General features: G+C 45.7%; 2 protein-coding genes across 2 annotated transcripts in view; one reads left to right on the forward strand and one right to left on the reverse strand.

Moving 5' to 3' along the window:
* The first annotated feature begins 664 nt into the window (after nucleotides 1-664).
* On the forward strand, nucleotides 665-3,158 carry RTP1 (receptor transporter protein 1). The gene is made up of 2 exons (XM_008151573.3): nucleotides 665-936; nucleotides 2,639-3,158. Exons 1-2 carry the CDS (start codon nucleotides 665-667, stop codon nucleotides 3,156-3,158), a joined length of 792 nt encoding a protein of 263 aa, XP_008149795.1.
* Nucleotides 3,159-17,568: 14,410 nt separating this feature from the next.
* MASP1 (MBL associated serine protease 1) overlaps nucleotides 17,569-22,348 on the reverse strand; it is a 51,499-nt gene continuing 46,719 nt past the window's right edge. The window contains exons 13-15 of the mRNA XM_008151575.3: nucleotides 21,014-21,081; nucleotides 18,217-18,316; nucleotides 17,569-17,759 (exon numbers count right to left, since the gene is read on the reverse strand). Of these exons, the coding sequence (XP_008149797.2) occupies nucleotides 17,569-17,759; nucleotides 18,217-18,316; nucleotides 21,014-21,081 (359 nt within the window). The remainder of the gene's footprint in view (nucleotides 17,760-18,216; nucleotides 18,317-21,013; nucleotides 21,082-22,348) is intronic.

The raw sequence follows: 22,348 nt of genomic DNA on the forward strand, positions 1-22,348 counted from the left end.
TGCATTCTGGTTAGTGGGTACATACTCAGTTACAGCCACCTGGAAGAGAGCCTGCCACATGGGTATGTTTGAAACGAATAAATTAATAAATTTGTAGGGGCTTAATTACTTGGATTTGGATAGGAGCTCTAACATGTATAAGCTAGGTAAGTCCCAGGCTCCCAATCTGTACAGCAGCAATAAAAACTGTGGGTCAAGATACCTCCACTAGTTTTTGTAAATGTCAAAGTCTTGGTCACAGGATGGGTGGAGGTACAGAGAGAGTTTATTATTATTGCTGCATCTATTAACAGGTTTAATCTTCTCATCCCTTATTTCTCTTAGGCTCCCTAAGGCATCATGGTTACCATAGCAGCCAGATGCTGATGATGTCTCCAGGGACAGCAAGGTGAAGCTGAGCTAGCTCACAGGTCCTCATCTCCGCATGCCCTTTGCAGGCCAGAGTGAGATGCTCTGAAGCTCAGCCTCCTTTCAGGACCCCCATTCTATCTTGGGTGACCTAGACACACAAACCCTGCATTCGCAGCCTCAGGGCCCTGAAACATCCTTCCAGAGACTTCCTTCTCCCCAAGCTCTATCTCTGGGGCCCTGCCGGGTTGCCTTGGAAACAGGTTCCATTGCGGACAAAGGAGGGAGCCAGGTCCTGCTTCCTCTGGTCCTGTAGATGAGGATTTTTAGACCGTGGAGACTGCGCTGCCCTACCCTGCACCTGCCCTCACTCTCCGTGTTCTCACTCAGGTGCAGCTTGCCCTCTCTCACCACTGACGAGACCATGTGTAAAAGCGTGACCACAGGTGAATGGAAGAAAGCCTTCTATGAGAAGATGGAGGTGGCAAAGCCGGCTGACAGCTGGGACCTCATTATAGACCCCAACCTCAAGCACAATGTGCTGGCCCCTGGCTGGAAGCAGTACCTGGAATTGCATGCCTCCGGCAGGTGAGTAGTCTCATAAGGGTCCTGCAGGTAGCCACTGGGGCACCTCCCAGTAGAGACAGAGACATGGAGAAGCCAGGCACTAAGTAAGAGTCAGTCGCACTCTTGGGTCCATGTAGACTGGAGGCAGAGAAAGAGTCCTTAACTGGGAGTTGAGATACCTGAATTTGTTTCCCACTCTTCCACTGAGCACCTGTGTAACCTTTCTCCTCCAAGCCCAAGTTTCCCCTTCTAGAAAAGAGGTGGAATATATTCATTAGTTCTAAACTCTGGGGTCTTGGGACAGTTCCATTTCACTCTCTTTAATTCAGCTTGACTTAATATAAAATACTGAACACAAGAAGTGTGTAGAAACTGGGTCTACTCTTAGCTCTGTGGCCCTTGAGCAACTCAATTTCCATCTTGGACCTCCCTTTCCCATTTGCAAAAGGAGAGGTTAGCCTAGATCCTTGTCTTGTGCTTCCTGGACCAGCAGCATCAAAATCACATGGAACCTGTTAAAGATGAAGAACTTGAACCCCATTCTAGACCTACTGAATCAGAATCTTCATTTTGATAAAGGCCCCTAGGTATGTGCAATAATATCTGAGATCACTTTCCATCACTCTTGTCCATGGGTCTATTATATAAAAACTTATCTTTGGGACATAAAATAGGGAGACTAAGTGGGCAGTCTGAGGGTCAGAAGCAAGGCCTTCCTTCCTGGCCTGGTTCAGTCTATTTAACTCAATTCAAGAAACTTCCACTGGGCACTTGCCATGTGCAGGGTACTGGCTCTGTGTCTAACTAGCTACATGTATGTGGATTGCTTTCTTATTCTCTCTGCCTCAGAATAAAACAAAGAGTTAATTGGATGATTTCTAAGGTTTTAACATTTTCTAATTCAAGTTTTGTAGTCTAGTCTGAGAGAGGGGAAAGAGTCCTCAAAGATATGAGTAAAAGAGAAGAGATGAGAATGAAAATGTGAAGGCTCCTCAATTGGCTGATGGAAGGGGTGCAAACAGCTGGGTATTTGCTGAGGGCACAAGAGGCTGGACACTTCCTGGCAGAGCCCAGGAGCTTCTCCAAAGACTTGGAAGGCTTGTGGGGCTAAATGGAGAGGGCTGTGGCTCCTCCAGACAGTTTGGTGACCTGTGATCCCAGCTGGCCCCAGTGTGCTCATTCTGGGCCTGGATTGCCTGCACTTCCAGGCCTTGGGATGCATTAATCCTGTCTCATGCTGGAGCCTGATAAGTGATAATAGTATTATTTTCTCCTGACTTAGGTCTAGCCTTTTCACAGTCAATGTTGACAGGTAAGAATGTGTGGATAGATCATGTGATTCATATATCATGCAGTGTGCCTCCGATCATCTAGTGCCCTTGCATGTTTTACAGAGGAGGAAAGATGCCAGAGCCAAGGCCCAAGGGCAAGGCCTGAGGGTATTGGGATGGAGGGAGCTGAGGCCTCCACAAAGCACCGCGGAGGTGGGCCTGAGTGACTGGCAGAGCGTTGCTGGATGCCAGGTGCATCCAAGGAGTGTGCTCTGGGCCTAGCAGCACACACAAAGGGGCAGGCTGGGCAGCCACCTGGGGAAAGCTAATGACCCAAAGGATCACAAACACACCGTCTCCATGCTCTGCCTACTGACCCTCATTGACTTCCTGCAGCTGTTTCCCCTGTTTCCATTCCTTTCTTTCCTCCTACCTCTCTCCCATCCTCGCAGGTTCCACTGCTCCTGGTGCTGGCACACCTGGCAGTCGCCCCACGTGGTCATCCTCTTCCACATGTACCTGGACCGGGCCCAGCGCGCGGGCTCGGTGCGCATGCGCGTCTTCAAGCAGCTGTGCTACGAGTGTGGCACGGCTCACCTGGACGAGTCCAGCATGCTGGAGGAGAACATCGAGAGCCTGGTGGACAACCTCATCACCAGCCTGCGCGAGCAGTGCTATGGCGAGCGCGGTGGCCACTACCGCATCCACGTGGCCAGCCGCCAAGACAACAGGAGGCACCGCAGTGAGTTCTGCGAGGCCTGCCAGGAGGGCATCGTGCACTGGAAGCCCAGCCAGAAGCTGCTGGAGGAGGAGGCGGCCATCTACACTTTCAAGCCGGCACCTAGCCCCTCCAAACCGCAAGCTGAGACGGGTTCTGGCTCCAATTTCTGCTCTATCCCCTGGTGCTTGTTTTGGGCCACGGTCCTGCTGCTGATCATCTACCTGCAGTTCTCCTTCCGCAGCTCAGTCTAAGATTCCCTTGGTGGGCCCCAGGGAACTCTAGGGACCCAAGGCTAGGGGGCTAGTGGGAGGGATGCAGAGAGACCTGGGTTGGGAGTGGGCTTAAGATCTAGCACTGGTGCTGCCACGGATTCAGCGGGTTCCCTGGACAGCTCACCCAGCTTTTCCATGTATAATATCATGGGTTTGGACTAGATCGTTGGTTTTTCAAAATGAAACCCACAGGGCCCCAAATTTCGGCATAGGTGACTTTTGGATTTGGAAGGTAGATTGTATGTCTGGGTTATCCTGGTCAAACCATGCATCCTCCTCCTCCTCCTGTTGCTTTAATCAGAACAGTTCCATCTTGGAGTTCCATTAAAAAATTTGTATATAAAAAAGGCCAACTGCTTTAAAAAAAAAGTTTGAAAACTACAGGATTAAGTGATCTCCAAAGGCCTTTCCTCAGTGATAAGTGCATCTCTGTTTTCTTATAACCCTCCCCCCCCCCCATATCTCCCACATCTGGAGCTGCAGCCTTAAATTAGCCTCTGCCTAGTGTCTGAGCCTCAACCATAGCTCTGCCTCCATGCACACAGCAGAGGTTCCTTTAGAAGAGAGTGAGTTGGGCACTGGGTTGTCCTTTTGCTGCTGGGTCCACAGGGTCCCTTGCTTCTCTTCTTCAGGCTCCCAGCTCCCCTCCACTCAGGGCGAATTCTGGGGTCTACCTGGCTCAGAGGTATTGCTTGGGGTGGAGTCCCATAGAGCGGGGCATCTGACCCAGTGTATTTGAACTGGCAGAGAGTTTAGGGGAGGTTTAGAAAGTAGAGTGTTAGAAGCAAGCATAAAATCCCTGAGAAACAAATATAATGAATTTCCATTATAACAAAGGGTCTTCAGAGGGGACCAAGTCTGACTGATTCTCAGAAGTTCTGATGGTTGGAACATAGGAACAGGAGCCTGGTCTCCTTGGGCTCTTTGCTGAAATCTTCGTTGAGAAGTTTCACATTGGCCAAACATGGGCCCTCTCCCCCAAAATCAACTACCTACCTAGAACCACAGGGATGGGGGTCATTAGTAAGAGAGGAAGCATCAAAGATGTGCCCATACACAAGTGCATAGATATGTGGATCTTACATCTCTTTAAAATGGGATGCACTATAGTTTGGAATGAGAGGAGAGAAGACTTCTGATAACAAGGCTATGGAGTGGGGTGGGCGGGAGAGGCAGAAAGGAGAGGTGGGATGCCACCCTGCACTTTTGAGTTTCCTTGTTCAGCTCACCTCTCTTAATAACTTGACTCCATTATCCCCTCCCCCATTGCTCCCCTTTATAATGGAAAATAATCACCATCTATAGTGGTGGAGGGAAGAGGTCCACTTATATAAAGATGGGATACATTAATAAAGATGGGTATCTTCAATCAGGCTTAGTAGTCATTAATGTGTGCTTCAGATTCACTGTACAGTCCCTGATCTGTAATGGGCTGTTGTATATCTTCCATCCACTCTCTCTCTTTTCTGGGGTCTCCACATAAGGCTTTATTTCCCTCCAGCTTCAAGGTTTGGGCCAATTGTGTCCATAGTCAAGAGGGATGCAGGAAGTCCTTGGTCAGGGAACCAGTATAAGGTCAGTCCTATTTCTGCCCTTGCTCTAGTTCTAGTAACTGGCTGGTGACTTTGCTTCAGTCACACAGCATTCATCCCTTTGTTTAGGCCACATATCCTGAGCACCTTCTATCTGGCAAGCCCTGAGTTGGGGGCTGGGATCCAATGGGCACTAAGGGGCAGGCCCTGTCTCTCAGAGATATTTGCTTACTACAAAAGTTCTCAGCCTTGTCTACACTTGAGAACTCCTGGGGAGCTTTTAAAGACATAACAGTGCCCAGCCTCCTCCTCAGACCATTAGAATCAGAATTTCTGGGCATGAGTCCTGAACATTTGGATTAGAATAAGACTCCCAGGTAACTCACCTGTGCTGTCTGGTACAATGCTTTCTGAGGAACAGGCTTTTGTTGGCACCTGGTCTTGTAATAATGAGCCCTGAGATTTCCTTAATGACCTGCCTTGGATTCTCTAGGACTAGGGCTAAGCTTTTTACTCCAACTCCCTATCCTGGGGACTTGATCTTTCCAGCTCCTGCCTTCAACCTTGGCTTTATCTTTCTCTGAAATTCTACATTATTTAACCGACCATCCTTGCCAAATGCTTATCAAATTTTGTTATAATTACTTGTCTATGACTATACTCCCTGCTAGAATGTGACTCCAATGTGGAAGTGATGTCCTTAGATCCCACTGCCAGATAGTGTCAGAGCGAGGATTCCAACCCTGACTTAGTTTTACTTTTAGTCCAAAACTCTTTCCTAAAGCATTAAGTCGTCCTGCTCCATAGGAAGATGTCTACAACCTATGGAGGCCCTTCTGTTTCCCTTATACTTGCTATAGATGGGGGTTCTAGGCTTGTTCACCAGCTTAGCCCTGTCTTGGCAAAGACTTCTCTGGGACAGTTCTTTCTTTGCACACATTGCCACTTGCTGCATAATGAACTTGTTAGAATGTACCCTAGGTGTTACAAATGAACTCCTCAGGGATATTCCAGGATCCCAAACCTCTCCCAGTGGAGTTTCTGTGCACTGGACTTGATGTTTCAGTTGGGAGGAGACCTACAGGCACTGAATTGTGGTTCTGGAGGCTGAAATACTCAGTGTGGGATCAGCAAGAAGTGTTGCCTTGATCTACTTCCCTCAAACTCATAGGGACTGGGGACCAGCCCAGTGGAGGAACTCTTCCTGGGGGTCAGGAACATTGAGAACCAAAAAAATCACTAAATAAGGTCAATCCCCAACAGATTAAGTCCATAGACCATCAGAGCTGTAAGACATATTAGAGATACTTGATATTGGGCCCCAATGTCATGGATAGGGAACTGAAGCCTAGAGAAAGTAAGGAACTTGAATGTCATGGTACAGCATGAAGTAAGGGAAGATCCTGAAATTCGGGGTTAAGAAACACTTGATCCCTGGCTCTCCTGCTTACCAGTGGTATGGCCTTAGGCAAGTTACTTAAGCTCTTCAGCCTCATTTTTTCCCTCATCAAAATGGGAACAATACTATCTGCCTTGGATGGCAATGGTAAGAAATAAATAATGCATTATCTGTGGTATTACCTGATAAAGAGCACATGCTCCTCCTCTCCTTCCCCTTTCCCTTTCAATTGACAGCCCCTCCCCATTTTGAGTCCTGAAAGGCTTTCTCTTTGTGAGTTTAAGCTCTTTTGGTAAATGCTTTAGGAAAAACTGAAAGGCAAGGGTTAATTACCCAGCACAAGGCTGAGACCTGGTCTATTTTAATATATGTAGAATCCCTTATTTTCTTTTCCTCAATACATTTCAAAGCAAATACTTTATTTTCTAGCAGCATTGTAGTCCCTCTTCATTCTTTAAAGATAGATATTTTAAAAATCTCCCCAAACAGAAAACAGCAGTGATTTCTGGGCTTCACTCCACTGGCTGAAATACCCCAGAAGGAATTTAGTTCTTTTCCAAGTTCCATTCTGTTTCTCAGTAGGACTCCCAGCTAAGGAATTTCCTTTGGAGTCATTTTTGGCATTGTGTGGGTACTGCCACATGCAGAAGGGAAATGAAATCCTCCTGTTGTATGGCCATTTGGTCACTGGACCTTCTTGGGAGGGTGAGTATGGCTAGTATAGGAGCTGGGCAACTTGGATTTCAGCCCTGGTTTAGCCATTATGAAGATATCTAGGCTGCTGACCTTGGGTGACTTAGTTCTTTCCCTCCTGAGTCTCAGTTTCCTCATTTGTAAAGCAAAGAGGGAAGGTGATCTGAAGGATCCCTGCTAGCTCTTACCTTGTCACAGATTGCTGCTTATTCCTATTTGTCCTTGAGCATTTAGGGTGGTGCCTTGACCCTGACTCCTCTAGTAGGTCATCTAGTTGTTACCCCAGGATTTTAGTTTGCTTAGGTTGGTTTGGAATTTGACCCTCTTAACTAAATAGCCACAACACCTTTCTTTCCTTTCCATCCTGGAAGCAAACTTTTATAAATCTTACTCTGACTAGACTTCTATAAAGATATTCATATTTTGAAAGGCAGTTACCTCAAGGTAACTGCCTTATACAAGGACTTGGGTAGTAGTGATAGAATTTCAGTCTTAATCTCCTCATTTCTAAAATAAGCCCAACATTTTCACTTCTGTCTTAATAGGGTCATAGTGATATTATGAGGACATAATATATTACCTATTTTCAATATTAACTTATAATAAATGTTTATTGAGTACATATTATGTGTCAGGCATTGTTCTAGACTCTGGGATTATAGTGAAATGCAAAATGACTAAATCACTGACCTGATGGCTGGTAGAGGAGCTAGACAATAAACAATATAAGTAAGATGTGTGGTGTATTAGTGTTAAGTAGTAAGGAGAAAAATAAAGTAGGCAGAGGGGATAGGAAGAGCGGGGAATAGAATTAGAATTTTAGATTGGGAAAGTAGGGAAGGTCTCATCAAGAAAGTGACATTTGAAAGAAGATGAAAGAACTGAGTAAGGGGAATGACATGTGCAAAGACCCTGAAGCAGGAGCAGATAGAATTTTCAACTGTGAGGAGGCCAATGTGGCTGGAGTGCGGTTCAGGCTTAATAGTCATGACTACTGTATGTAGTAATGGGGGTCAGAGTGGTAATGGGGGTTGGAGCATTGGTTTTTAATGAATGAGACAAGAAGCCACAGGAGGGTTTCAACCATGGAATAATGAAAGAAGTGCATTCCAGGGTGGTGGCCTGTACTAGGGTGATAGCAACTAGAATTGAGTCAAGATCTATTTTAAAGATAAGCTGAGAGGATATGCTGATGACTCAGACATGGGGTCTGAGAGATAGAGAAATCAAAGAGGCCCCAAGTTTTTGGCCTGGGCAACTGGAAGAATAAATATAGTTACCACTTCCTGCGATGAGGAAGTCTGTGTAGGAAAATATTTGGGAGCACTATGAGGAGATTGGTTTTGGACATGTGAAGTTTGAGATGTGTTTTAGGCATTCTGTTAGACATTAAAGGTGAGAAATACCAAGGTGGCAGTTGACTATTCACATTTGCAGTTCAGAGGAGAGGCCCAAACTAGAGATAAATTTGGAGTTATCAACATTTAGATGATAGTAAATGTCATGAGATTAGGTAGGGCTATTTATACAGAGCGCTGGGGCTCTCTATGAAGAGAGGTTGGAAAGAGGGAGAAACCCATAGAGAAACTGGAAACTTAGGCACAGAGAGCACGATTCACTTGAGCTTTCAGAGCCATTAGGCAGCTGAGCTTGGACTGGAGCCCAGGTCTTCAAAGTTGAGGTTCTGGGCTCTTTCCACTGGCCCAAAGCACCTTCTCTCTCATGGAACCAACTTACTCTTTGGACTAGAATTCTGTCCATGTCCCTTGCCTGGGACATGTGCTTTCATCAAGTCTGAGCAGGACATGGATTTTTGTCTCTGTTTTTCTCAGTGTGTTTGAAGTATTTAATAATTTTTAAACGCATTAAAATTAAAAGACTTAGTGGGAGGTCTAGACTTCCAACATGGATTTAGGCATTGGACATGCAAACTTAAGACCAAAGGAAGATGTTGTCAGTCTTGTTTAAAGGAAAGATTCTGTTGTCTTGGATCCCGGTGACAGGCCTGGGGCACGTGTGAGTGTTTAATGAGTGGGATTAAATAAGCCAGAAAGTCCCAGGAGATGGGTGAGATGGGCAAGATGGAATAATGTCACAGGATAAACAGCTCAAGGGGAGATGAGAGTCCTCACTTTCAAAGTAGGTCAGCATCTTCTGAGACTTGGGCCTGGACTGCATCGACACATACCCGTCAGGTCTCTGGAGCTTGCTCTGGTTAGTGCTGGCCTGTTGGTATGGACTGGGGATCACAACCTGTGACGTTGTGGAGGCCTCCACTGGGACTGGCAGATGTTGGTGGGGGAGATATGTTCCCACCCACATCGATCTGTTCATTAGTCAACATGCTCGCCTTGGGCACGATCCAGACTTGACATACCTTCTGGTCATAACACAATCTTGTCTTAATGCCCCATTCCTCAGAGGGAACTCCCTTGGAGCCTTGTGATCTGCCTCAGTGTTAAAAGGATCTTGGCTCTTTTTCCTGTGATCAGAAGCTCAATGCTGGGAACTGAGCCTGTGTTTTTGCATTTAAATGACATTTTTCTTATCTTCTTGGAAAAAAGGCCAACACATACCAGATGCAGGAGATGGTTACAAAGGCCTTGTTTGTTTTTTGTCAAGTTCAGAGAACCCAGTTCCTTTCTTTCTGGAGACAAGCATGGATGGCAGCAGCCACAGAAAAGAGCAGGGGCCTGAAAACCATTACCAGCTTTGGGTTTGGGTCCCTGCCCTGTTTCCTCTCTACTTCTCTACTAATTCATCCTGAAGTGTTAGCAGAGGTTGGGAAACTGTTAAAACTGGCTTTTTAAAGATTCAGCCCTAGGTTCTCAGAGCCACAGGAAGCAGATTCCTGTTCTCTTTCCACAGGCCTAACCTAGTTCAGGGCCAGCGGAGTCCCTTGCCTGATGTTCACAGGCCATCTTACATTTCCCTACCTTGCGCCTCTTCTCCTTCAGCTTACTCTGCACTAATGCTTCACTTGATCATGTCTCTCCTTGGTCCCCAAACTTCAAATGTCTCCCCATTTCCAAAACCAAGCTGTGCATCCCAGGCTGAGACTTCAGATCTTCCCCAGGGTGTGCTTTTTCTCTCCCAATTTGTCTGGCTCTCCAGGGACACCAAGTCACTGTTTCCCCCAAACACTATTGTCTTTTTACCTCTCTTCTTTCACAAGTGCAATGCCCCATGCCTGGAATGCCTTCCCCTTCTTCAGGTTACACTGCGGAGTAAAAGCGACTTCTTTCCAGGAAAACAATGCAGACATTTCTGAGCGTGGGTGTAGCTGAGAGTCACATGGAAGTTCTGGATCATGGCTGAGAGCAGCAGGCGCCCACACCGTTGCTGCCTCTTACTAGCTGTGTGACTTAAATCAAAGACCTGAGCTTGGGTAATGGAGGCTGCCAACATTCTTTAGGGGTTACACACCAGCAGGGTCACCTAGAAATGTGGTTCTCAAAATGAATGCAACTTAGAATTATCTGGGGAACTTTAATCCTCCAACCCCAATGCTGACTGATTATATTTGAATCTCTGGGGACGGGACCCAGACATCAGTGTTTTTTGAAACTTCCCAGGTGACTCCTTGTGCAGCCCACTTTGAGAACCCTTGGTGCAGAACCAGTGCAGGAAGAGCTTGGGCTCCAGAGTCCATCAGAACTGGTTTCAAATCCTGGTCCCTCCATCTCCTAACAGCGAGATCTTGGGTCACACCTTTAAAAAAAACACTTTTAATTTTAGAATTGTTTTGATTAACAGAAAAATTGTAAAGATGGTACATAAAGTTCCCATATAACCTGCATCCAGTCTCCCCTATTGTTAACATCTTTCATTAGTTTGGTACATTTATCACAGTTAATAAACCAATCTATAATAATAAAAGGGTAATATGCTAATTATACTGGATGAAACCGGGGCCAGAGGGAAGCCAGATGGGGCTCTGGGTGCCTGCTGGCGGCTGGAGGAGGGAAGCCTGGGTCCCAGGTACCGCAGGGAAGCCGGTGCCGGCAGCCAGGGGAAGGAAGGCCTACTTTGGCATGAATTTTCGTGCATCGGGCCTCTAGTACTCATATCTTGTTCTTAACTGAAGTCCATACTTCCTTCTGATTTTCTTTGTTTTTACCTATGTCCTTTTTCTGTTCCAGGAGGCCATCTAGGGTATCACATCATATTTAGTCATCATGCCTCCTTAGCCTTTGCTTCAGTTTCCTAAGGCCGCCATAACAAAGCACCCCATACTGAATGGCTTAAAACAACAGAAATGCCTTATCTCACAATCTGGAGACTAGAGGTTTGAAATCAAAGTGCTGGCAGAGTCAGGCTCCCTCTGAAACCTGTAGGAAATAATCTTCCTTGCCTGACCCTAGTGTCTGGTGGTTGTCATCAGTTTCTTGGCATTCCTTGGTTTATAGCTACAGGACTTCAATCTCTCCCTCGTTGTCACACAGTGCTCCCTCTTGTGTCTGCTTCTTGTGTCTCCTCTTCTTATGGGGACATTGGTCATATTGGATTAATATGAACCAGATCATACTGCAGTATGATCTTGCCTTAACAAATTATATCTGCAAGGAACCCATTTCCTAATAAGGTCACATTTGGATACATTGAAGATTAGGACTTCAACATATCTTTTGGGGCGATACAATTCAACCCCATTACAGGTTCCTCTTGGTTGTGTCAGCTTCTCCACTTTCCCTATTATTGATGCCCTGAACAATTTTGAGGAACATTGGTCAAGTATTTTTAGAATATCCCTCAAATGGGATTTTTCTGATATGTTTCTCATGACTAGACTGGGGTTATGAGATTTGGAGAGGAAGGAAAAAGCACAAAGATGCAGTGCCACTTTCACCACAGCCTTTCAAGGCCACATACTATCAACAGGACTCATCTCTGTTGATATTAACTGTGGACACCTGGCTAAAGTAGTGTTCAGTCAGGTTTCTCCACTATAAGGTTATTCTTCCCCCTCCCCCATTTGCATATTGGACCCTTTGAAAGGAAGTCACTATATGCAGCCCACACTTAAGGGATGGAAAGTTATTCCAGCTCCTTTAGAGCAAATAATTTACATAAATTATTTGGCATTCTCCATGGGAGAGCCATCTATTCTCCCCATTTATTTATGTATTCAGAATTTATTCATATAAGTATGTACTCATGGATATTTACTTTATATATTGGGTTATATATATATATATATATGTATATATATATATATATATCATGGATATTTACTTTATATATTGGGTTATAATACAATATAATTTTATTTGTTTGGTTGCTCACATTATTCCAGCTTTGGCCATTGGAGCTCTTCCAATAGGCTCCTGCATCCCTTTGTCATCCCTCCATCATTGCACTTCCTTAAGTTCTAATCCAAGATGTTTTAGGCTCATCTTGTACCAGAAAAATACCCATACTAGAGCAGGGAACATTTCTTGCTCTAGTCCTGGATCAGCCATTTCTTCAAGGAGTTTCTTTTATTGGAGAAGAGTATTAGAAACCAAAATTTGAACACTATGTGTGTTTGTTGCTATGGAGTGTTGCTCTTTCTAGGCTGGGCCATATTTTCAGCCTTGCTATGCTCCAGTTTGCTCACCTGTAAAGTGGGGATAATAACAGTACTAGTATATTCATCACAGGTTATTGGGAGGATTAAATTAGGGAATTGTGTAAGAGCTTAATGTAGTCTCTATCAGATAGTAAGTGATCAAAAATGTTAGTGATTATTTCCCATACAATTTTTTACATGTGAGCTAAGTTTAGTTGCCAAAGTTCTTTTCTATCTGCTCATTTTTCTGAACAACTCTCAGAGAAGGTTTTTCTGCTAGTAGTTTATAGATGGAGAAATTAAGTGGATAAGGGAGTCAACTTATGCTGCATTAGAACCTAAGTGTCTTAGTTTCAAGACCTATTCTAGACCCAGATGGGCCACCATCTCTGCCATCTGAGGGGTATGGATTTTACATCCTTGATTCTTGCCTACCTTTGTTTGAAGTACTTCTTGATGGTATTGATTCTTAGATATCTGTCACCAGAAAATATTAACTCATGGCAGAAAGGAAGTACTGTACTCCAATCTATAACAGGCCACTCATAGACACAGTACCATATTTTCTGAACCAAACAATTGAACACATGATCTGGAAATTGTTTTTTTTTCTATTCTGGGTATGGATGAAATCAAGATATGTAATTTGACGCTGAAAAATTGGCATCTTGAGATATACTGATAATTTACAGGAACAGTAGGACAAGGTATTTAATTAGAACTGACCGGCAAAACTTAAGACATGCTACTATATTGATAATACTAGAGGCCCAGTGCATGAAATTCGTGCACGGAGGGGAGTTGTCCCTCAGCCCAGCCTGTACCCTCGCCAATATGGGACCCCTCAATGGATGTCCGACTGCCCGTTTAGGCCCGATCCCGGTCGGACATCCCTCTCACAATCCAGGACTGCTGGCTCCCAACTGCTTGCCTGCCTGCCTTCCTGATTGCCCCTAACCGCTTCTGCCTGCCAGCCTGATCACCCCCTAACCACTCCGCTGCCAGCCTGTTTGCCAACAACTTCCCTCCTGTGCCGGCCTGGTCACCTCCAACTGCCCTCCCTTGCAAGCCTGGTCCCTCTCAACTGCCCTCCCTTGCAGGCCGGGTGCCTCCCAACTGCCCTCTCCTGCTGGCCATCTTGTAGTGGCCATCTTGTGTCCACATGGGGGCAGGATCTTTGACCACATGGGTGCAGCTATATTGTGTGTTGCAGTGATGATCAATCTGTATATTACTCTTTTATTAGATAAGATAGAGGCCTGGTGCATGGGTGGGGGCCAGCTGGTTTGCCCTGAAGGGTGTCCCAGATCAGGGTGGGGTTCCCTTGGGGCGTGGGGCGGCCTGAGAGAGGGGCCTGTGGTGGTTTGCAGGCCGGCCATGCCCCCTGGCAACCCAAGCGGAGGCCCTGGTATTTGGAATTTATTTTCCTTCTACAATTGAAACATTGTAGCCTGGAGTGGAGCCAAGCCTGCTGCTCCCTCCGGGGGTGGAAGCCATTTCTGTGGCAGTTAATTCACCTTCTACAATTGAAACTTTGTAGCCTTAAGCGGGTGAGCCCGGCCAGGGTGTGCGGAAAGCTTTGCTTCCCCTGTTGCCGCTGGCAACCCTGGCCTGCTCTCTCAAGCTCCATTCTGCCGCCATTTGTTTGAATTTGTTTACCTTCTATAATTGAAACTTTGTAGCTTGAATGGAGGGTTAGGCCTGCAACGGCTATGGAAAGCTTGGCTTGCTCTGTTACCTGGGAAACCTTGCTCTCTGTGGCTGTAGCCATCTTGGATGGGGCTAATTTGCATGCTTGCCCTGATTGGCTGGTGGGCGTGGCTTGGCTTGGCTGGTGGGCGTGGCTTATGTAGCAGAGTGGTGGTTAATTTGCATATTACCATTTTATTAGAGAGGATGATCTTATCATAGTCTCTCTTTTCATGGTACAGTGATCCTAATCAGACCCAGACAAATGTTAGATGAAATGTCAGTGCATGACAACATACAAGCCAAATAGGATGCTTTGACTCAAGGCAGATGTTTATTGGAACAAATGTGTAGTCACCTACAAGAACAACAGCTTCTGTTGCTAATGAAATTGGCATGGTGCTTACTGAAAATAACAACCTTCATGGTATGAAATCAGAGCTTTAGCTATAAAAAACTGTCTTCTAGGGAGGTGGGTTTTAGTTGCATAGAAGAGATGTTTGTGTTCATTTTGAAGTTGGAATGGGCTGCATTTGGAGGTAGTGAGTTTCCCATCTCCAGAAATGTTTAAGAAAGGGTCATGAAATTAGACAAGATGGTCCTTACAGACACTTTAATCCTCTGCCTCTGACTCTGTGAGAGATTTCAGGTTCATGGATCTTGGCAGTAGTGCAGGGGCTGATACAGCCTTACGCAGCACAGTCAGACATCTGCTCACAATTAAGGGTGAAGTTGCAATTGGGAGAACAAATGGGATAAACTATGCCCAGCCATAAGTCAGTACAGATATCCCCACTTTTTGAAAGTTTGCTTTACCACACTTCGTTTTCACAAAAGATGTACATTACCACCTGCTTCATAGAGAATTTTCACTTTTAAGAAAAAAGGGTGAAAAGCGAAATTAGCATTCAGCATTTGTTTTGCAGCAGCTGCTATAGAAGTAGCGAGAGTGGTCCCGCTAAGCTTCTTCTGGGAATCACACACAGCACCTCAGCATCTGGGCACCACAGCTCTGCACTGTGTCTGTGAGCATCCGTTACTTTACCTCCATTTATTTTATGCATCTGTTAGCAATATGTGTCCTAAGGCAATGGTTTCTTCACTTTACACTATTTTGACTTCTGAGGGTTTCATAGGAATGCTCTCCTTTTGATTAGTGGAGGGAAACCAGTATTTGTATACAAATCCTAAGGCCAAGTCCCATTGTTGTCTCACTTTAAAGAGAAAGTCTCTTTAATTGTTGGTATGCTTCCAGAATCAGAACATTGGTCTACCAGACATGCCATTTTTGTGAAAGAAGATAGTGTAATCTGAGGAAAGACTGAGGGGACATTTATTCTGTTCTCCTTCCACCTGGAAGGCCTCCCTGTCTCACCTGTGGAAGTGCCCACCTTCCTCCAGGTTCAGCTCCAGCACCATATCCTCTGGGATGCCTTCCTGATGCTTCCCCCTCCAATGTCTCCATGCTGCTCCCACACATCGCAGTGGGTGGGGTTCATTCTGATCATGGTGGTCACCTGTGTATGCCAGTTCCCTCTGTTGGAGCTCCTGGAAGGTAGGAGGCATATTTCCCTCATCTCAGTAGTCTCTGGGGCAGTCAGCACAGTCTGGTACATGGGGACTGCCAGGCAGTACTGCGAGTCAGAGAAGTATGGAGTTTTGGAATGACTTAGGGCAATTCCAAACTTTGCATCGCACTTCTTTTTTGGTGTATGAAATAGAGCTCCAGCTTGCTTGACAAATGTCTGCTGGAGTTGGGTACTACTGTGACCTTCCCTTTATAGAATAAACTACAGGGCACAGGGAGGTAGGAAGACCAGCACACAGAACCAGAAGTAGCTCAGCTGGCATGGTTCAGTGGTCAAGTGTTGACCTATGAACCAGGAGGTCATGGTTCAATTCCTGGTCAGGGCACATGCCCTGGTTGTGTGCTCGATCCCCAGTGTGGGGTGTGCAGAAGGCAGCTGATCAATGATTCTCTCTCATCACTGATCTATCTCTCTTTCCCTCTCCCTTCCTCTCTGAAATCAATAAAAATATATATATTTTTAAAAAAACAGAAGCAGGCTGTGAACTGCTGCTCCTGAGCATTCAGCATAGGACATAGTGTCCATAAGTCTCATTCCTTGTATCTTCTTTCAGCAAGAGACTCTGAATTACTTTAGCAGCTGCAGAGCAGGTCAAGAACTGAAATCTCCCATGAAGACCAAAATTGATAGGACCAAACAGGGACTTGGGGCTTCTGATCCCCTGAAAGGCTTAAATCTCAGGTTCTGGAGGGGATGAGGTCTCTGGGAGCTTCCTGAGAGAGGAGTTGGCTCTCCAAGAGTATTCTGTGTGGGAAACACTTATGACCATGTGGGGCTAGGGTGTACAGGGTAAGGAACAGGGGTGAGGAATCAGAAGAAGGGCTGCATGGGGTAAGCTGTGGACATAGGGAGGGAGGGTTCAGGGGCCTGAGTCTAGTCTCTCAGGGATGACCTTGTGCAGCTCAGGTTCTCAGGAAGGAAAGGAGGTTGGGGCCTAGAGCAGATGCTCTGCTTAGTAATAAGGGAAGATCCCTTGACTAACATTTTGGCTGAGCTATGTCTTTGGGAACCAGGGTTTGGTATTGCTGCAGCAGCAGTATTTTCTATCAAAACTCTATTGAACCTTAAGGTAATTTTGGCCTTTTGCTTACTTTGGCTTTAACTCATCAAGAAAAAAATGGCTCCACTGGATCCTGGATTGTCAGAGCTGGGAGGGTCCTTTGGGATGAGGGGAAGGGAATTCCTTAGAGCCACACAGAGAGCTAAGGGCAGAGCTGGTTCTAGAACCTGGCGTCTGGCTTCTCTGTCAACCATTCCCAGTCGCCCTCCTTGCCCTGCTTCGCACAGGCACTCTCACAATTTGGTGTCTAGCTCATGCATTGCTGTGGGACATGCTATAGGACTAAGAACCTCTCTCTTTTACATTTTTAGTGGGGGACAGGGATTGCGGCTTGGAAAGGTGCATGGTAGCAAGGAAGCATAGGGCATTTGGGGGCAGATGAAAGAGATAGTTAAGATTGAGAGAAAGGGTACACACTAATCAGACCTAAGCCCCAGCCAGGATTTGTAAGAGAATTTTGCCTGCCTGGTAGACATACTCATATTCTGCTAAGTCATATTTACTGAACACTTACTTTATGCCTGCACTGTGCTAAGTGGTATGTATATATTAATTAATTAGATTCTCATCAAACTTTTATGAGGTAGGTAAGGTATGCCATTTCCAGAATATGGACAAAGAAACTGAGGTTAAAAGGGGTGAAGTCACCTGTCCATTGTTGTAAAACTTGTAAGTGATGGAGGCTGGATTCAGCCCTGTGTTCTGATCACTCAGCTACTCTGCTTCTTAAAAGAGAGTGAAAAGGGAGCTGAGATGTCTTCATTATTGGCTAGGAATGGATGGGCTGAATGAGGCAGGTGAAGGGTGAAGGTGTCTTGCGTCAAGAAATTATCCTCTTCCGCTGACTGACCATGGACAGGTGGTGGAAAACTGAATTCAATTCTTCATACTGGTGACTCTCTGGATCCAGTCCTTGTTGCTGTAGACGTAGGAATATACTCCGTAGAAGTCCTTCTTTCCACAGTCCTTGCCCCAGGACACTGTGCCCACCAGGTACCACTGGCCTGTCTCTTTATCCAGGGTCACCATGGGACCTCCTGAGTCACCCGCACAGGCATCCTTCCCCCCTAAATATAAAAAAAGAGACGCAAGTCAAAATAACCTGTCCCCTTCCCTAGCCCCAAATCCAAAGGAGCCTCTTTCTTCCCACCGCTAACTTGTAGTTCAGAGAATTGGACACGAGGGGGTGCAAGCAGATCATTTGACTCAAACATGGGCTCTGAGCAGTTCCAGGTGAGGCCGCCTCAGAGCTCAGAGATTTTAGAAAGTGCCAGTTAAGGATTCTTGTGTTTCATAGGTGAAAAGGTGAACTTGGAGAAGGGAGTAATGGAAATTTCTTAGCATTCTTCTCTCTGACATCATTTCTCTGGCAGAACCCTCCCTCTCATGAACTTCCTCCCCACCACCCCTTTCCTATTTAGCCTACCAGACTCCCAGGTGTTCTGCCCTTCCATTCCTGGGCTCTGCACCACTTCAATGCATGAGCTAGACACCAAATTATTATATACCAGTCTCTTGATTTACCTTCCTTGAACCCAGCACAGATCATGTCTCTGGTCACTTTCTTCTTCAGTGGGGCATAGGCCTCCTGGCAGGTGCGGTGATCAACAATTGGGATTTCAATCTGAAATACAAGGCCATCATTGGTCCCCACTCCTGGCTGAGGAATCCTTGCTATTCTGACACCCCCTACAGCTGGCTGCTCCCCAGCTAGATGAGCTTGGAACTACCTTAGACCTGGTCTCAGAAATTGCCCTATGGTGCAGGTGAAGAAATACTCATTGGAGAATCAGCAGATCCATGATCAGGTATAGTCTCAGTCATAAACTTGCTGTGTGACCTTGGGAAAGTCATTTGTCCTCTTTGAGTTTCAGTTTTCTCATCTATAAACTGGTGATCATACTTGCCCAGCACATGCATTATTTCAAATATGGCACTGTATGCAAAATCTATGGTCAGTCTTCTTTCCCCCATTCCTACCATTACTGGCTGTGGGGCCTAAGGCATGTGGCTTAATCACAGACCTCTGGACTCTGTTTCCTCATCTGAACAATGGAAGTCACAATATTTGACATACTAACCACACAGACTGTGGTGGAAAACTGAATTCAGTTCAAAGAGGAGATGAATGAGCAGATAGATGATGCTCTGAAAACTATGAATGCTGTATAAATATTAGTACTGTAGGGTTACTGATGCTCACCTTGCAGAAAGCATTTACTTACATTCTCCCTCACTACAGTATGAGCTTCTAGACACTAGGTCTGTATCTTGTCCATTTCTATCTTATGTAACTTGGAGCATAGTCAGTGTGTGTGTGTGTGTGTGTGTGTGTGTGTATTTATTTATATATATATTAGAGGGCCGATGCATGAAATTTGTGCAAGAGTAGGCCTTCTTCCCCCTGGCTGCCAGCACCAGCTTCCCTCCGGCACCCGGGATTCAGGCTTTCCTTGGGCCACCGGCAGGTAGCCGGAACTTGGGCTTCCCTCGCAGCCCCAGCTTCGTCTGGAAGGTTGTCCGGTCTAATTAGCATATTATGCTTTTATTATTATAGATTTTGCATTGAGGTGATAAATTGATACCTGAAAGTAAGGTGTTGTTATTATCATTGCCCTTGATTCAGGTTGGAGCTAAATGTTAGCATAGATGTGTGGACTAAAACAAGGAAACCTATGAGTTTAGTTCAGCCAAACCAATAACTGAATGGGTCATATGGCCCCAAAATACAGCTTCTGCTGGCCTTTGCTGGGAAGGGACCAGAGGACATTCAGGTCGCTCTTGGGCCACGGCCTTCCCGGATAAGTGGGGAGAGGAAATCAGGGCAGGGCGGTTGTGAGTACATATCCTCAGAAAACTGTTAAGTGCCTGACTGGCCTTTATTTATTGTTTAGATGTTACTGCCTCTGGGAAGTCCTCCTGAGCCCCTAAGACAAGGTCATATCCCCCATTATACATTCAGGAGCATTCCACATTTCTCCATCATCACATTTATCACATTGGTAACTACTGTCTGTATTTCCCACTTGACTATCAGCCCAAGGAGTCCTGGAACCAGATCTGTCCTTTTATCCCTCAGCATACCTAGTAGCTAGTACAATGTCTAGTATGTGGGAGGCACCAAATGATCACCTGGGATTTAATGAACGAAGAGTGAATGGTTGTTGCAAATTTGAAAATTTAAAGTACTTAAAATAACATGTGTTGAAGTATTTAGAAACTAGCTGTGGCAGTCATTGAACCTGGTAATATCAGAGCCAGGCAGCTTTTGGAGGACATCAAGTGTTGTCCCTGACTTTGCAGCTTGAGATACTAAACTATAGTCTACAGAGGCAAATTACTTGTTTAAGATCACCCAGAAAGTTAGCAGGAGTTAAGACTAGGAGCCATGGTTCCTTACTTGTAGTTCAGTGTTCTTTTATGTAATGACTAGAGGCCCAGTGCATGAAATTTGTGCACAGGGGAGAGGGGGTTCCTCAGCCCAGCCTGCACACTCTCACAATCTGGGACCACTGGCTCCTAACCACTCGCCTGCCTGCCTGCCTGATGACCCTTAACCACTCTGCCTGCCTGCCTCATCGCCCCTAACCACTTACCTGCCTGCCTGCCTGATCACCCCTAGCCACTCTGCCTGCCTGCCTCATCTCCCCTAACCACTCGCCTGCCTGCCTGATCGCCCTTAACCCCTCTGCCTGCCTGCCTGATCACCCCAAACCACTCTGCCTGCCTGCCTGATCACCCCAAACCACTCTGCCTGCCTGCCTGATTGCCCCTAACCACCTCTGCCTTGGCCCCCGCTGCAGTGGCTTCATCCAGAAGGACATCTGGAATGAGCTCTGGAAGGTTTTTCAGCTGTTGGGTCTAATTAGCATATTACACTTTTATTATTATAGATGTGAATGCGAAATTCTAATTGCAACAGTTAAGTTTGTTATTGCAAGGACTGCAACTCTCAAGAGCCTATTCTTTGGCTCATTCTTGTTTAATCTGCTATGTGAGTCTTTATTCTGTACAGATGGACCATCCTTTCGGGTGTCCAAGCCTGCTATTATCTGCAAGAATTTCCATGAGCTGAGCCTTTAATAAGCTACAGAAACAGTCAACAATGTTTAGAGACTAGAGACCCATGACATGCATAACAAACAGATCAAGCTTGAGGGGATTCAAAGTGTCAGTGAGCTTTGACATGTGTGCTCGTCTCTGTTGTCTTTCTCAACCACTCCCTGCTCCAGCCTCCAAGTCTCTAAGGGGAAACATGGAGCAGGAAGGTCTCATGCGGGGCAGGGGTGTCACTCTCTGTAGGGCATAAGTTAAACTTTACCTCCATCAGAGTCTCTGGGAATCTTTGCAAGAACTGCTTCCCCCAGCCACTGACGATGACCATAGTCCCTGGAGGAGAGAATACACAGTGGGAGAAGAGAGGCTGTTTGTGGGCTTTTCAGAAGGTTGCATCTTGTAGTCCATCATCCTCTGCTTGAGGAGGAAGGGTTGAATTTGCCCCCTCAGAGAAAGCCAGCTTGGTGAGGAGGAAGACTGCTGGGTTAGAGGTAACCTGCAACAGAGGTCTAGGCATTTGTTTCTATGAATCATTAGCTGATTTGTTTAGTTATCTATTCTCTCCCACTCCCAACTAGCATGGAACCTAGGCTCCATGACAGCAGTCATCTCATCTATCTTGTTCACTTGCTGTATCCCTATGCCTGCAACAGTACTGGCACATAGTAGGTGCTCAATCAGTAATTGTGGAAAAAATAAAAAGTCCAGCTTAGCCCTAACCAGTTTGGCTCAGTGGATAGAGTGTCGGCCTGCGGATTGAAGGGTCCCAGGTTTGATTCCGGTCAAGGGCATGTACCTTGGTTGCGGGCACATCCCCAGTAGGGAGTGTGCAGGAGGCAGCTGATTGATGTTTCTCTCTCACCAATGTTTCTAACTCTCTATCCGTCTCCCTTCCTCTCTGTAAAAAATCAATAAAATATATATTTTTTAAAAGTCCAGCTTAGTCCACAATATGCACGCTGCTGCCTTTAGCAAGCCCTCACTCCTCCCTCCCATTATGAGCCTCAATTTCTTTATCCATAAAATGAAGAGGCTGGGCTTGATATTCTCTAACTCCTCCCCACCCCCCCGACCCAACTCTGTTATTCTAGAAGTCTATGAAGTCGGCAAATCTCAGAGTGATGTGAAAGTGAGTTAAACACTCATAGAGCACTTTTTCCTTATTTGAAGAAAAGCCTGGATCCTGAATACAGCACTGGGCTTTACATTTAAAAACCTGGATTCTAGGCCCCAGATCTGCTTCTTACAAGCTGGATCTTGAGTAAGTCACTTCACCTGGCTGACCCTCAGTTTTCTCATCTGGAAAATGGGACTATAATACCACCTCACAAGACTTTTATAAGTGGTAAATAAGTTAATGAATGTAAAGCAACTATATATGGTAGGCATGCCTTTCCCATTGGCTTACCCTACCTAATATTTCTCAAATTCCATTCAGCCATTTTTTATAACTTCTTTGAACTGAAGGAGTTTAGCTGTAACATGGCACCCCTGAACTTCTAACAGAATAAAAGGGAAGCTAACTGCCCTGGTGGGACTCTCACTGTGTTGGATACATTTGAATATAGTATTTCATTTAAATATAATGACCACCCCATGG

The sequence above is a fragment of the Eptesicus fuscus genome, chromosome 3 (assembly GCF_027574615.1).
Source record: "Eptesicus fuscus isolate TK198812 chromosome 3, DD_ASM_mEF_20220401, whole genome shotgun sequence".
Lineage (NCBI taxonomy): Eukaryota > Metazoa > Chordata > Mammalia > Chiroptera > Vespertilionidae > Eptesicus > Eptesicus fuscus.